General features: G+C 33.5%; 1 protein-coding gene across 2 annotated transcripts; it reads right to left on the reverse strand.

The window, feature by feature from the left end:
- Positions 1-1,504: 1,504 nt before the first annotated feature.
- Positions 1,505-13,244, reverse strand: LOC25488992 (1,4-alpha-glucan-branching enzyme 3, chloroplastic/amyloplastic). Of its 2 annotated transcripts, XR_003010628.2 has the most exons (22): positions 12,804-13,198; positions 11,718-11,789; positions 11,355-11,419; positions 10,206-10,865; positions 9,566-9,738; positions 9,384-9,473; positions 8,745-8,820; positions 7,644-7,751; positions 6,778-6,868; positions 6,466-6,567; positions 6,071-6,173; positions 5,211-5,348; positions 5,021-5,092; positions 4,837-4,941; positions 4,501-4,578; positions 4,306-4,416; positions 3,930-4,010; positions 3,442-3,546; positions 3,199-3,284; positions 3,026-3,080; positions 1,831-2,045; positions 1,505-1,733 (listed from the first exon to the last, which is right to left on the reverse strand). XR_003010628.2 is itself a non-coding variant. In XM_013604393.3 (21 exons), exons 1-21 carry the CDS (start codon positions 13,115-13,117, stop codon positions 2,013-2,015), a joined length of 2,718 nt encoding a protein of 905 aa, XP_013459847.2. In that variant the 5' UTR covers positions 13,118-13,244; the 3' UTR covers positions 1,505-2,012. The 2 variants fall into 2 exon arrangements, 1 of the variants encoding a protein (XP_013459847.2); XM_013604393.3 differs by having other exon boundaries at positions 1,505-2,045; positions 12,804-13,244.
- Between the last annotated feature and the right edge of the window lie 472 nt (positions 13,245-13,716).

Below are 13,716 nucleotides of genomic sequence, written 5' to 3' on the forward strand. Positions count from 1 at the left end.
TTGTTATGATTTCGCGTTACATATATAAAACGTTTGTCTTCTTTGTTTGGTCTTTCATTTTTCTTGGCCTTGGCTTCCTTTCTTGTTTGATAAACATAAGAGGGCTTAATACATATCCGAATCCCTTAACTTATTTTATTTTTTCAGTTTGATCTCTTAACTATTAAGTGTGTCAATTTGGTCCCATAACTCTTCTGCCGTTTACCATTTTGGTCATTTCCGTCTGTTTTTAACCCTAAATGTCTAAGGTGGACCAACATTATAGGTGGTCCACCATAGACCTTACAAAGTTTTTTAATTTTAACCATTTGATATTTTAGTTAAAAAGATGATTGTTGAATTGTGCATGTCCATTATATCTGAAAAACACATGTAAAAGACGAAAATGTCCCTGCGGCAGTTAACTGCCGACGGAAAAAAAAAAAAAAAAAACCTCGGCCCTTACGTGCCGTGTCTTTGTCCACGTATATACACTAGATATGCCTTATGTCAAACAATACTCATTATGATATTATATTTCATTGAGTTATAATATGCTAAAGAGAAACTTTGAGTATATACTCATTAATGTCTTCATATCTAAACTACATCATTTACAATTACACTTTATGTCAAACAATATTTTTATTTAAGATTAAACAAAAACAAAGAAGTGTATGTTTGATTGTCCGATGAAAACATTTCAACACGCTTCTCTTCCCATTAAACACGGTTACAACCCTTCACTCAAATTACTTGTTTCTTCTTTTGAATCGATTATGAGTGAAGTATATATCCTTAACTGCTGAAACATGCGTCTTTTTTTATGCAGGTATGCATCTGGTTCATTTGTCTTTTTTACCCTTCATTTGAGTAGTATCTTCTTCTCATCAATTCTCTTCAACTATGTGAGATGAGAACTTTCATTCCTGCATCAACAACTTCAATTTTCCTTTTCGATGTTACGAAACCTACTTTCATTCAAATTTGGCACAATTATTACAAATTTCTTTATATATTTTGCCATCATCTCTCACCCTCTTCATTGTCATACACTTCATTGTCATACACATCGATATGAAGGAACTAGGAGAAACAAAAGAAAAGATATTAATTATTCAAAAAAAAAAAAATTAAGAAAGTAAGAAAAAGTTTATATGAAGGACTTTTTTTTTAAGAAATTTATACGAATGACTTGTTATCATGTACTCAATTAAAAAAAGTAAATTTATATTTAGTTATAAAGGGTATACTGCCCCATAAGTCCTAGCTCAACTGGCAAAAATACCGAGGTCGGACGTCATGATCGGGGTTCGAACCCCGGTACCTCTACTTTGTGTTTGTGAGTTTATGATGGCTTTGCCATCTTGTCTATCTACCAAAAAAAGAAGTTATAAAGGGTATACTAACTTTTAGCATAACTCTATTTTCTTCCAATTTTGCTCTTTTATCTAATTAAAGAAAAGAAAGGGAAAGAAAAACGAGATGGAAAAAAAAAAAAAAAAAAAAAAAACAGACGAAGACATTAGTTCTTTTCTGCACACAAGTTGGCTATTAATGTCATAATCCATCTACCATATTTGATACACTCTCTAATTATGAAATTTACATATTCCTTATAACAATTGAACTGAATACTTTAGTTCCACTCTTTACTCTATGAAAGTAAATGGAAAGCTAAAAACAAAGTTCTATACACATAAGTTCCTCCTCCTTATCATCAGTGTAGATTTTCTAGTAACTCTTTACACAACCTATATGAAATTTGTGGTATCTGGATCAGTAGGATTTACATTTTACAACCAAAAACCTCGGTTTGCATAATTAGAATATGCAGTCATATTCCAGTACCTTGCATCTTCATGAATCTAGGATTCGTTTGTTCTCAACTTCCATGCTCAGGTACGTTGAGACTCGATCATATTTACTGTTAAATTTTTCTTACAACATTATACATGTCAAAGAAAACTAACAGTTTTTCATTGTGATCAAAGTTCTTGTTGGAAGATACTTCCCAGATGCTGCAGCATGCTTCATATTCTCAGAATCCGCTTTAACTTGTAAACCTGAAAAGGGTAAAACAGAATTCTTTATCTTTAGTCATGTCAAGCATAAGTATACTGAATAATATAAAGATGCACATCCTTCAAAAAGTTATGTGCTAAACATTTGATTGAATGTTTGTTGATATATATATATATATATAAAACTTTTGCAGTGAGTAAAATCCACTGTAATTCATATTTACAGAAAAGTAACTTGGACAAGAAGGAAAAGCCTGATAGAAACTGGTATCTTTACTAAAAATAGTTTGGGAATAGTTCCACTTGTTACATATACTCTCTGCTCCTATATACATGACTTTTATTATCGTTTTGCACAAAGAAATAGCTTTGATTAATAAGCAAATATCAAAGATAATGTTACGTTTCATTGAGTCATCCATTTACTCTCTCTTCATTAACGTATATGTAAAATAATTGATGTGGTAAAGGTATCATTGACAAAAAAAAGTAGTTAATATAACATAAAAATTTGAAAACGACAAATAAATGTAGAGAATTTTTTTTCTAAAATACTGAACATTGAAAAGGAACGAAGGGAGTAAGAGATTGCAGAACTTCAATGGTCTACACCTGGCAATGCCCAAAGGCCATATCTGTTTCAAATGAAAAGATTCTTCCAACTAATCCCTTCGTCGACACCGTGTGAGTGTGTATACACCACGTTCTTCCCTTACTTATATACAACACAGCCTACCCATAATAACCAACTAAGGAGGTTACCCATCAAAGCCCTATGTAAAGTGTGAAACCCTTCGGGACGGACTTGCAAACTGTCGAGACAGGATGCAATAAATAAGGCCATTCAAGAATGGTTAGTTTTGTTTATTGGTGATATTTGTTAATACCAAACAGGGGCCAGTTAAAACTTAGACGAACGACTTCAACTTGGATATATTTGAATGCTTTGTTTAAGTGACTTCGTTGATCAACGAAACATAGAAAGTAAACAAAAAATGTAACAGCGGCAACAAACTATTAACCTGAGCAGTTCTGCTGGGCAGTTGCACTTCTATGCAGTTTCGATGGCCATCGACTCTGTCAATACATGTTACCGACATCAAAACACGATAAGTTAAAAACAAAAACAAAAGGCACAAGGATAAAATCGAAGAGGCGGAACGATGGAATTGGGAGATTCAAGAAGCATGACTACCTTCTGCTTATAGTTCTTTGAAAATATTGGTCTTCTTTAAGGATCCCCTGACCGGCATACTTTATTTCATCTGTGTTTAGAATAAGCTGTACCATCAAAATGTCTCAACAAAATTAGTTACACTTCAAAGGACCTAAAACCAAATGCTAAACATTCAACTTCAGATATATAAACGGTGCATGAGGGGGGAAAAAACATTAAATGAGTGTGAAGTTTCAAATTTAATTACGAAGTGATACTCACTTGATACTCCCCAGCTTCTTCTACACCTACTGCGTAACTATCATATGAGTCTGTTGGATGAAAATTGAAAATGAAGAGAAGGGGGCCTCTGACATAAGATATGACCTGCAAATAATGAACCAAACGGACCCTTAAAATATATAATCAAATATATCGCAATGGTCTTTGTATTTAGAAATGGAGGACATTATATAGTTGAAGAACAAGGACACTTAAGGCATGTTTGAATTAGCATATTTGAGTTTAGCTATTGGAAAAAGAGGAAACAGATTATAATGTCCATAAGCTCTCCAAGATAGCTTATATCAAAACCATTTGATTTTATTTTATATTTTGATATGGAAATAACTTATAAGTGTTTATTCTATATGCGCTTAATTAAGCTATTTATCCAAATAGAGCCGTAGTATACAGATGAATTGTCAAGTAATATGCTAAAAACTAAGTAAACCAATTATTTAAGAGGAAGGAAACAAAATTCGATGTACCATTGAACTGTCATTAACATGGTGAAAGGTTGGAAAAGCTCGCGACAGCACTCTCTCCTTTTCATCCAGCTTCATCATGTCCTGAAAAGAATGGGACAAGTAATTTCATAATCTCTATTTGTTTACGGGTAGTTACAAACATGAAGTCTTAATCTGAATGGAAGCTTCAAGCCACATATGATTATTAAATAGTTAAGATTTAATTAAACGATTTGCCAGCAGTGCACTGCTTATGATTAAACAATTATTAGCAAACAGAACACAAATAAATGCATTGATAAATTGGCCAGTTTCAATATCAATTACTTTCCACCAACACACGAGTCATAACTAGTGAGCAAGAATACAACTATAACAAAAGGGATTGAAATGATACCTTATCAAATGTAAATAAATCACAGTGAATTCCATCTTTTTCCAAAAGATCCCACTGACGATTTGCAAGCGAATATGAGAAGTCGTTGCTTGGTGATGGAAACTCAACACTCTGGCACGGGTAAAACATTAATACGTTCAGTCACAAACAGGTGGTAGTTGTGTATAGTTAAGATGAGTATAATCAATTCCTCACCTTTGGATGCCCGAATTCATTGCCCATGAAGTTCATATATGCACGACCGCCAATTGTTAATGTGATCAATCTGATCATCTGGCACGAAAGTCAAGAATATTTATAAAAATGAGAAGAAAAAAGGAAATGGAAAAGTCATCCGTCTAAGCATGTTATATATCAGCGATATTTTAAGTTCTATTGTAAGAATTTATTTACAATGTAAGGATGAAAGCAGGAAGAATTTGGAGACAAGGAGAGAGAGTGCGAAGGTTAAACAAAACTTCAAATTCAAATGTCTAAATTCCTATCTTCAGTTCTAAACAAAAAAACAGAGGAAATTGGTTAAAATCATACTTTATGTAATGAAGATCCCCTCAATAAAGACTCCTTATAGTCTTCTGAATGCTCGTCAATTTCACCGAACAATGCTTCTGCAAATGACCGCCTACCAGATATAGACTGGCAGCAAGATAAGAAAAAGTTAGATCACAATGATACCTGAAAAACAAACCACGCAGATCAAAAAGGGGTGAGTTACCTGGTTGTGGTTTTCTGCGTACAAGAGCATCTTATTAGCATATTCCCTTTTGGAAATTAATGTGTTAACAATCTGCAGCATGAGATGCAACATAAAATAAATTAAGAGTTTAATTTAAAAAATTTAGTAATACTAATGGAACCTAAAAAAACAATTAATAACAAAATGATCAATTATATTCGAGTACGACCTTAGTCATGCTCCATTCATGGTCAGGAACAGTCTCGAGAAAAGTTGACCACATCTCGGGCGCAGAAAGGTTGACATAGTAATCAAATCCAAGTCCACCTTGAGAAGTTGGCTCACATAATCCAGGATAATATGTTGCCTGATCAATAAGGGATACAAATATTATACACAGTAAAGATAATGATTACTTACAGCGCAAGTTAAAAAGTAACTGTTCACTACTCCATGGTGGTCAATGTATTACAATAATATTATGTCAGTTATTTATGAATTGTTGGACCTTACTCCAACTCCAAAGCACACTTCAGATTGCCACATAGGCTGCAAATAACTGAGTTTTATGATGGTGCAGATTTTGGCGATAGAAAACCACATCCATTGACTCTATCATAAATCATGTTTGTAGCCAAACCATTGGCTCTAGTTTCCCTTCAAGAAAATAATGACTGATAATTTTTATATAATTTGAAAAATCTTGGGAGCATGATCATTTCTGCCGCCAAAAAAATAGTGCATGCTACCTATTTCCTTTATTATTAGCTTCTTGAATCTAAATAAATGCTTGTCTTTTTCATGGTTAGTTTACTTGGTCAGAAATATTATAACAATTGACTGTATTATAACAAGGTGGGTTCCTCTATACAAACTAAATGAGGTTAATGGGATATTTCAGAAACCAAATCAATTAAGGATAAAGTTTAGTTTCATGGTTATCACTTCTAGAGTTTACTTTGGTCTTCTGCGATGCTCTTACATGCACATAGTTCAAACTCACAAAATCGCAATATTTGGTTCACTTTTAAGAAATACTAATCGATGCTTATAAGTATCTAAATTAATGAAAAGGACATCAAAGCTTACATCTTCTGCTATTGTGACAATATTTGGGTGAAGAACATGTAGAATCTCATTGGCCATGATAAGATATAATAGTGCATCCTTGTCAACATATTGGTTGCTGTACCTGAATGAAAGTAGAATTTGTAATCAATGCAATGCAATTATCAAGATCATTATGTTTCACATTTTGAAAAGCAATCTACTAAATACAATTCAGTATTGTAGTTACTTCAAACTGCACTATTGGGGCAATATTTATACATAAAACTTGAGGATGACACGAGAAAACCAACAAAATAGCATTAGGATTCATACAATGACTCGGAACCAAGATACATTTACGAAAGCCAACAAAATCTCAAATATAAAATTAATATTAATATATATGAAGCAATGAAGCTTGGAAAATGCCTTACTCCTCCAAGTCACCAGTAAACGAAGCAAAACCGTTGTGAGTATATATCATAGATGAAAGTGAATGGAACTGGAAACCATCAATTTGATACTCCTCAACCCACCTGTTCAAACATCATGAAGTGATCAATTTAGCATGAACAAACACTCCCTCCCAGATAATGAGGCAATCGAAAATATAAAAACAAAATATGAAGAAAAAAAAAATAATGATGTTTCTGATCAATAAAATGAACTGGTAGACCAATTAGGTAGAAACACAATGGCTCTAAGAGGCAATTGTAAGTTATAAATTCTTGTGCAATTGCATGTACCAGTTCAAGTTTGATAGAAGGAAATGAAGAACATCAAGATCGCCATATTTGAACATTCTGGTTCCCCAGAACTTGTGTTGCCCCCGTTTTCCTGTTGAAAAAGTCAAATCATGGTTGGCATTTACAGTTATTAGAATTAGAATAAAGGCTAAGTTCGAGGTAGGAAAGCTTGATACAACACTTTCTTTTTCTAAGGAACCAAAAGACGTTTAAAACACCAATACACGTAACCACACTTGGCAAATTATCACTTTAGAAAAGCTAAAATAATATTACAGATCAGGGAATTTTGCATTAAAATAATTTATAATATTAGTAGTGTTAACGGAGAGAGCTAATTGTGACATATACAAGCTTGGCTTATTAAATACTTTGTTTAAGCTCATTTGTTTAGCTAAAGAAATAAGCTAAAACTTATGTTAAGCTTAATTAAATAAATGTGCCAAACTCAAGCTTTACAAACTTGACAGCAGTAGTTTATCAATATATCATGTATGTGTGTTCTCAGGTGCGCGGTGTATCAAAGGAAGCTATTCCGCCAAAAAGTTGAATGATCAATGATGAAGATTCAACTAAACTTTATCATTTCTATGTTCATTGTGGAAATAAGTTGAACATTTTATAATGTTAAAAAAAAAAATTGACATTTCTTTCCATAATTGCTAGATGTTATGATTTTTCATGTAAAGGGTTGTCATTACAAAATCATATTATATTTCTACTTCCATTCATAATATTGCATCATCGCATGCATGTAGTGAAAAAGAAACGAGGTTTATCACGTGATCTTGAATGAATGAATGAAAGTAAAAAATGAAAATTGCAAGTGTGACTAAATAAAGAGGTTTCAGCACCATGAACAATACCAGAATGAAAAAAACAGTCATTAGATCCATCGAACATCGATAATCCAACCATCTCATCTGCAGCAGCATACGAATGGACAATTTCCATGAATACAAGCAATCCTAGTCCTGTGCAACCAAAAGAAGAGTCAGCAACTATGAAGCACAAACACGAAAACCAGACACAACACTACCACTAACACATCAACATCCATAATAATTTAAGATAATGGAATAATTGAAAGCAACCACATGTGTCGGTGTCAGACACCGGACACACCATTAATGTGAAGTGTCGGTGCAACATAGTTAGCAAAATAGTCTGTTTCCCCCGATGAAAATGAAGATAAAGCAGAAATTATGTCATTATTGCTGGAAAAAATGGCAGCCACCAAATATTGGAGATATAAACACACACACAAAAGAAACCACAAACAAACAGCAAAAAAGACACAGTCGACATTCGACGTGATTCATCACTTCTTGCCTATATCTATAAAAAATATAAAATAATCCAAGAAAAGGTTACTATCCCATACAAGTTTACAAGTTGTATTAAACTTGGAAACACATCCCACGCTTTGTATCACCTACATGTCCCACTAGAGAGTTACAAGGAATGACACTCACATTCGTTACACAAGTGATCACTCACGTCACACGCTTGCTCAGTTCTCTTGAACTTGGAATGCCTTAACTCTTCCAAAGACATCTTTATATAGTGGTAGGGTGTGACTTCTTCAAACAACGGATAAATGGACAATAAATCATTAACTACATCGCACATTTCCAAGACTTTCAAGAATGCACTTCTCCTTCTGAAGATGAACGCAAGCTTCTCAATAGCCAAAATAACAATTCCAATTCCATGATTAGAAACTTGGATTGCTTTTCCGAACAATTTTATATTTTATTTTTACTTTTAACCTTAAAGAAAAATAGGAAAAATATGCACTGATGCTTGTTTTTCTTTTCTTAGCTCCGTTTATCTAGATACATATCCAGTTACGTGGACATTATCCTTGACTTTGATGAACTCATGTAATGCAACAAATATAATGTATCATGTTCTTTCTGTCTATAATTTTCAATACTAACGGTTATGAATAAATTTATACTCACCATGTGCCTCATCAACTAAACGCTTGAAGTCATCAGGAGTGCCATATCGACTACTAGTGGCATAAAAATTGGTAACCTGCACCAATCAGATAGAATTTTGAGCATGTTCCTAACTAACTTAAAATAGTGAACTTTTGATTCATCCATTGTTAGAACTCTTGACTGATTTGTGAAAAATCATAATGTTGTCAAAGGTAAGAGTTGCAATATAATAATCTTACAAATAATAAAACATATAATATTTAAGAAGAACCTATAAGGAAGGTGCGTGCGTATAGTTGTAGTTTATACGATGACTTACAAGATAAAGCATGCATGCCTTTTCACACAAATTATATGCATCAACAGTTACCAATAAAGTTATCTTATATATTATTAATTTAATAGATATATTTGGAAGTTCTCCATATTCCTCTATTCAAAATTCAATAATGATTAACATTTTTACACTAACTATAACAGAAGCTTAACATTCCGATTCATACACTCGTACTAAGACCACTAGATTTTCCTAACTTCGCTCGTGCCTTCCTAGATATAGCGGTCATCAATGTCTCTGACTTAACGAAATTCTAGAGAAACTTAATCAAGTAATTAGAGTCATAAAATTAAGTAAGAATTACAACAATGTTAACTTACTCTGTAACCAACAGTAAAATAATCCTTGTGTTCAACAACTCCGATCAACTGAATTGCATTGTATCCAGCTTCTTTTATGTAAGGAAGAACCTGCATTAAGTATATAATATAAATTCAAGGGGGTGGTGATACACAGAAGATTAATGGGTTAACTATAAACTTCATGTCCAAAAAAACAGAACCTTGTCTGTGAAATCATTAAATGAAGATATTTTTGGCTCGGATCCACTAATTCCAATATGAGCTTCGTATATCCGCAATGACTTTGGTACTTTGGGACTTCCATTTTTCCATTTGTAAGCATCTTCAGGAGGTGGTTCCCAGTGGATCGCATAAGCTTGCCTTCCATCTAATTCTGAGTACATAACATTCAGATAACACTGAATCAATAAAAGTACAAAAAATAAAAAATAAATCATAATATTATGGAAATGGTGATAATATCATGCTGCTAATAGCCTCTCCAGCAATGCTCAATGAAATTTCCATTGACCAGTAAGTACAAATGTTTGTTAATGGAAGAAAAAGTTGACTTCGACATCAAGCTATGCATTTTAGTTAATGTTCACAGCAGTCTTGTCATTGTCAATACATAAAGATTACCTTAAAGAATCACCTTTGCAATTGAAACAACAAGACAAAATAACATATATATACGTGAGACTATGCAAAAGCACATAAAAACCATGCACAAATGCATAAGCACAGCTTTACAAAAAAGAAACGACAACAATATACTACATAGGAACAAATACGAATCTAAAGGAGTTTTAACGTACAGATGATTAAATGACTTTCAAGAATCCCAACTATAAGGTTTACCTGGCTGCACATATGTAGCCCAAGCAGGTACCCGCTCCAATGGCCCATTTGGAGTGTTAAAGTAAACCCTATACTTGCTTCCATGAGGAATGCCGGGCATATACTTTTTCAACCATGCCTTCCGGCCTTTACGTGTCTCAAGCCAATATGCTATAGGAGGTTCCAACGCACGAATTCTCTCTTGCCATTCTGGATCCACTTTCACATTAAATATGTCGTAATTCTTGCCATCATCAATCACAGCATATGGGGAAGGTCCATTCTTTGCTGCCCATTCCTTATACCTTGTTTCTGCATCTGGTATGTCTCCCAACTCCTCCATGGTTTGAGGTCCATTAGGACCAAACATCTGTTCGTACAATTTAGCTGGAACTTCGAAATGGTTTTTCAGGTAACGGTCTTCTCCTGGTTGCCAGTACTCATCGTTTGCTTTCTTAAAGAGCTCTTCAACAGTGACTCCACTATCCCCTTTATCATAATCATCTACATAGTTATACTGCTGAAAATAAAGTTCATCTGCCTCTTCTCCCTCTCTCAGCTTATCTTCAAGAACAATAAACCAGTATCCATAATCATCATGACCGAAGTAATGCTCTCTGGCACAATTTTCAGTAGGTGACCACCCATTGAAGTCAGCAGTAATTGCACAATAGCGAGCCCCTGCATTTACATGCTTCTTAATATAACAAGAAAGGATGAACAGTAATAAATTCAAACAACAGATTACTCTGGGTGGAAACTTGGGAAAACAACTGTAGACAGTGTGAAATTTTAGATAAAAGGAGAACGGAAAATAATAAGAACTTTGAATACTATTGTTAATAACTTGATACAGACTTGATACAAAAGACTGAAACTAATCCCTATTTATCAGGATATATAGACTCGACCCTAAATACCAGGTGACAGATAGAAGTAGGTGTCTCAGACACACAAGACCTTTCCTAAACACATACTTCAAAGACCAGAATAAAACACTGATTTGCCAAAATTTACACCATGGTGCAAGCTAAAACTCAAGATGTTGAAATCTTACGAGAGTTGAGGTATGATTCTTGCCGAAGATAGACTAAATAAGACTAATAATTCAGTATTTGGGATATGAAAACCAGACAGACCCTAAAAAATATCATGGGGATAATGTCAAACCTGGAGCCCATTCCATATAATCCACCCTATGTTCTGGATGGCGATGCATACCCAATAACTCAAACCTGGACGGACATAATAAAGCAGAGTCAAATGCAACTCAAAAGGAACCTCGCAACTTTACAAGCACAGCTTTGTCAAATACCATAACTTCATAATGTCGATAATTTCATAAACATACAGGAAACAAATAAACACATCATAATTTTTGTTTTCCAATTAGGTTGATTGAATAGGTAAGAGTTAAAATATTCAAAGACATCCGATAGAAAGAATGCAGCTTGTAGAGGATGACCAAAATACACAGCAATGCACTGAAGTATAAACTTAAATTTTAAATTAATGCCACATATTAGAACTAACCCCGAAGCCATCTCCTTGAAGTTCATGTGCCGTTTCAAAATTTCATCTTTCAGGTCCTTCAACGCTTTATATCTACAAAACAAATGAAAATTAACATTTTAAAAATTCTCTGCATCAAACTTCCAACACTCCAAGAAAGAACAACAAAAAAGTACCTATCATAGCTATGTAACTCACTATCACAACAAAAATTGAAAACATACAAGTTTTCCTACACCTTTTTATTCAGTGATAGTTATACCAACTTCAGTGCTCATTACATTGAACCCCTTATTATATGAAAGTTACTGAGTAAATAGTCACATTAATCCTTAAATGATACAAGGTCATCCATTTGGTCTCTGAATATTGGAAATTGCATCCATGGTCCTTGAATATGTGTATGTTTTAGGACCTTTAAATGTGAATTATGTATCCTCCTATTGGAGGTGTTCTAAGTCGAGGCCAACAGGGCAACGAGGTAGGATTAGTCCTCAATATGACAGTCACATTAGTCACATTAGTCCTCAATATTTATCGCATGATGATTAATTTGACCCAAGAAATGCACATTAACAGACCTTAAGCCTAATTGTCATCATTCAGGTATCAATAAGATCATTGCTATATGACTAATTGTACTACATACTCAGAAAATTACACTTTTTTTGCACTATTCATACATCCCAAAGGCCTTCTTTTTTAATTTTGATTAAGAAAATTACACTTAACTCCCTCTTGTGTCCTAAACATGGAGCGGAGGAGTTTTTGCCGCTCATCGTGATTTTTACATTCAAATTTATTGTTCGACTCACTCTTACATGAGTTACACGAACATGTCCAAATATAAATCATTTTACATTAAATCACTTTCAACTAAAATCAATTTTACAAATTCAATAAAAAATCAAATTTTGTCACAGTAGAACCAAACACACACTCAGAGTATAACTTCATCGTGATTCGTGAAGATAAAGGAAGGGTAATTACAGTTCCAACTTCTACTAAAGACTCAAACTTTCTAAGAAAACCACAAAAACAAAACAAACCCAGAAAATCAAAACACAAATTCAACGAAATTTTTCCATTTGAATTCAATCCACACACCTTTCACGAAGAAACTGCGCAAACAGTTTATGAGAAACACCACGTTTCACAAGAAACCCAACAGGGTCATAACCCTTTTCTGCCTCAAAATCAGTCTCATTAGCATTGTTATTCAACTCTTTCTTCTTCTTATATTGCTTTTGTTGTTGTTGTGGATTTTGTTGTGAAGAAGAACATGCGGTTTTTACAACGGTTTTTCTACGAGAAAAGGTAACGGTTTGAGGGAATTGAGAAAATGAAGAAGTGGGTGTGGTTTGAATTTGATGGAAGAAGATAATATTAAGAGGAATTGAAAGTGTTGTTGTTGTTGACATTGTTGTAACGTTGTTTGAGAATGGATAAGAAATGAAAAACACTGACACAGTAGCAAAGAACAGTGTGCTACTGAGAGTTGTTTTTGTTGTGCTGGGTTCAAGAGAGGTTTTTGAGTCAAAGGAATATATAAGACAGAATCTGTAAAATCTAGGACTTGTTTGGTTACATTTTTCTTTTACTTTTTGGCTTTTTCATTTTACTTTTAATTTTAGATTATAACTCGGTTTGATCCATCACAATTTTTGTACGAGTCGGTTCTAACAAAAATAAAAGTAGTCATTGACATTTTCATATCATACACAACATTTTCATATCATACACAAATTAGTCGATGACTCGGTATAATAGAGGAACTAATTTGTCTCTGGTATAAAAATGTCAAATACTACTTTATGTTTTAATTTTATCAGAAACTAAATTGGTCAAACGAAAAATGTCAAATACTACTTTTAATTTTAATTGTTGATCCTTAACTCAACGATTGTTGTTTTAGGGAAATAGATTGTCTCCTGTGAGAATTTCTGAAGTTTTCTCGAGGGTTAAGTCTAAGTCATTAAACATCTTCTGTCTCTCGATTTTAACATTTAATTTCTCAAAT

Source organism: Medicago truncatula, chromosome 3, assembly GCF_003473485.1.
Source record: "Medicago truncatula cultivar Jemalong A17 chromosome 3, MtrunA17r5.0-ANR, whole genome shotgun sequence".
In the NCBI taxonomy this organism is placed as follows: Eukaryota; Viridiplantae; Streptophyta; class Magnoliopsida; order Fabales; family Fabaceae; genus Medicago; species Medicago truncatula.

What these genes read in the sequence shown, in the direction of transcription:
- LOC25488992 (XM_013604393.3), bottom strand. Translation starts at nt 13,117, where the DNA reads ATGTCAACAACAACAACACTTTCAATTCCTCTTAATATTATCTTCTTC. An exon ending in ATGAATTCGGGCATCCAAAG is followed by an intron (nt 4,417 to 4,500) that starts GTGAGGAATTGA and finishes TACCCGTGCCAG; the next exon opens with AGTGTTGAGTTTCCATCACC. An exon ending in TGCCCAGCAGAACTGCTCAG is followed by an intron (nt 2,046 to 3,025) that starts GTTAATAGTTTG and finishes TACCCTTTTCAG; the next exon opens with GTTTACAAGTTAAAGCGGAT.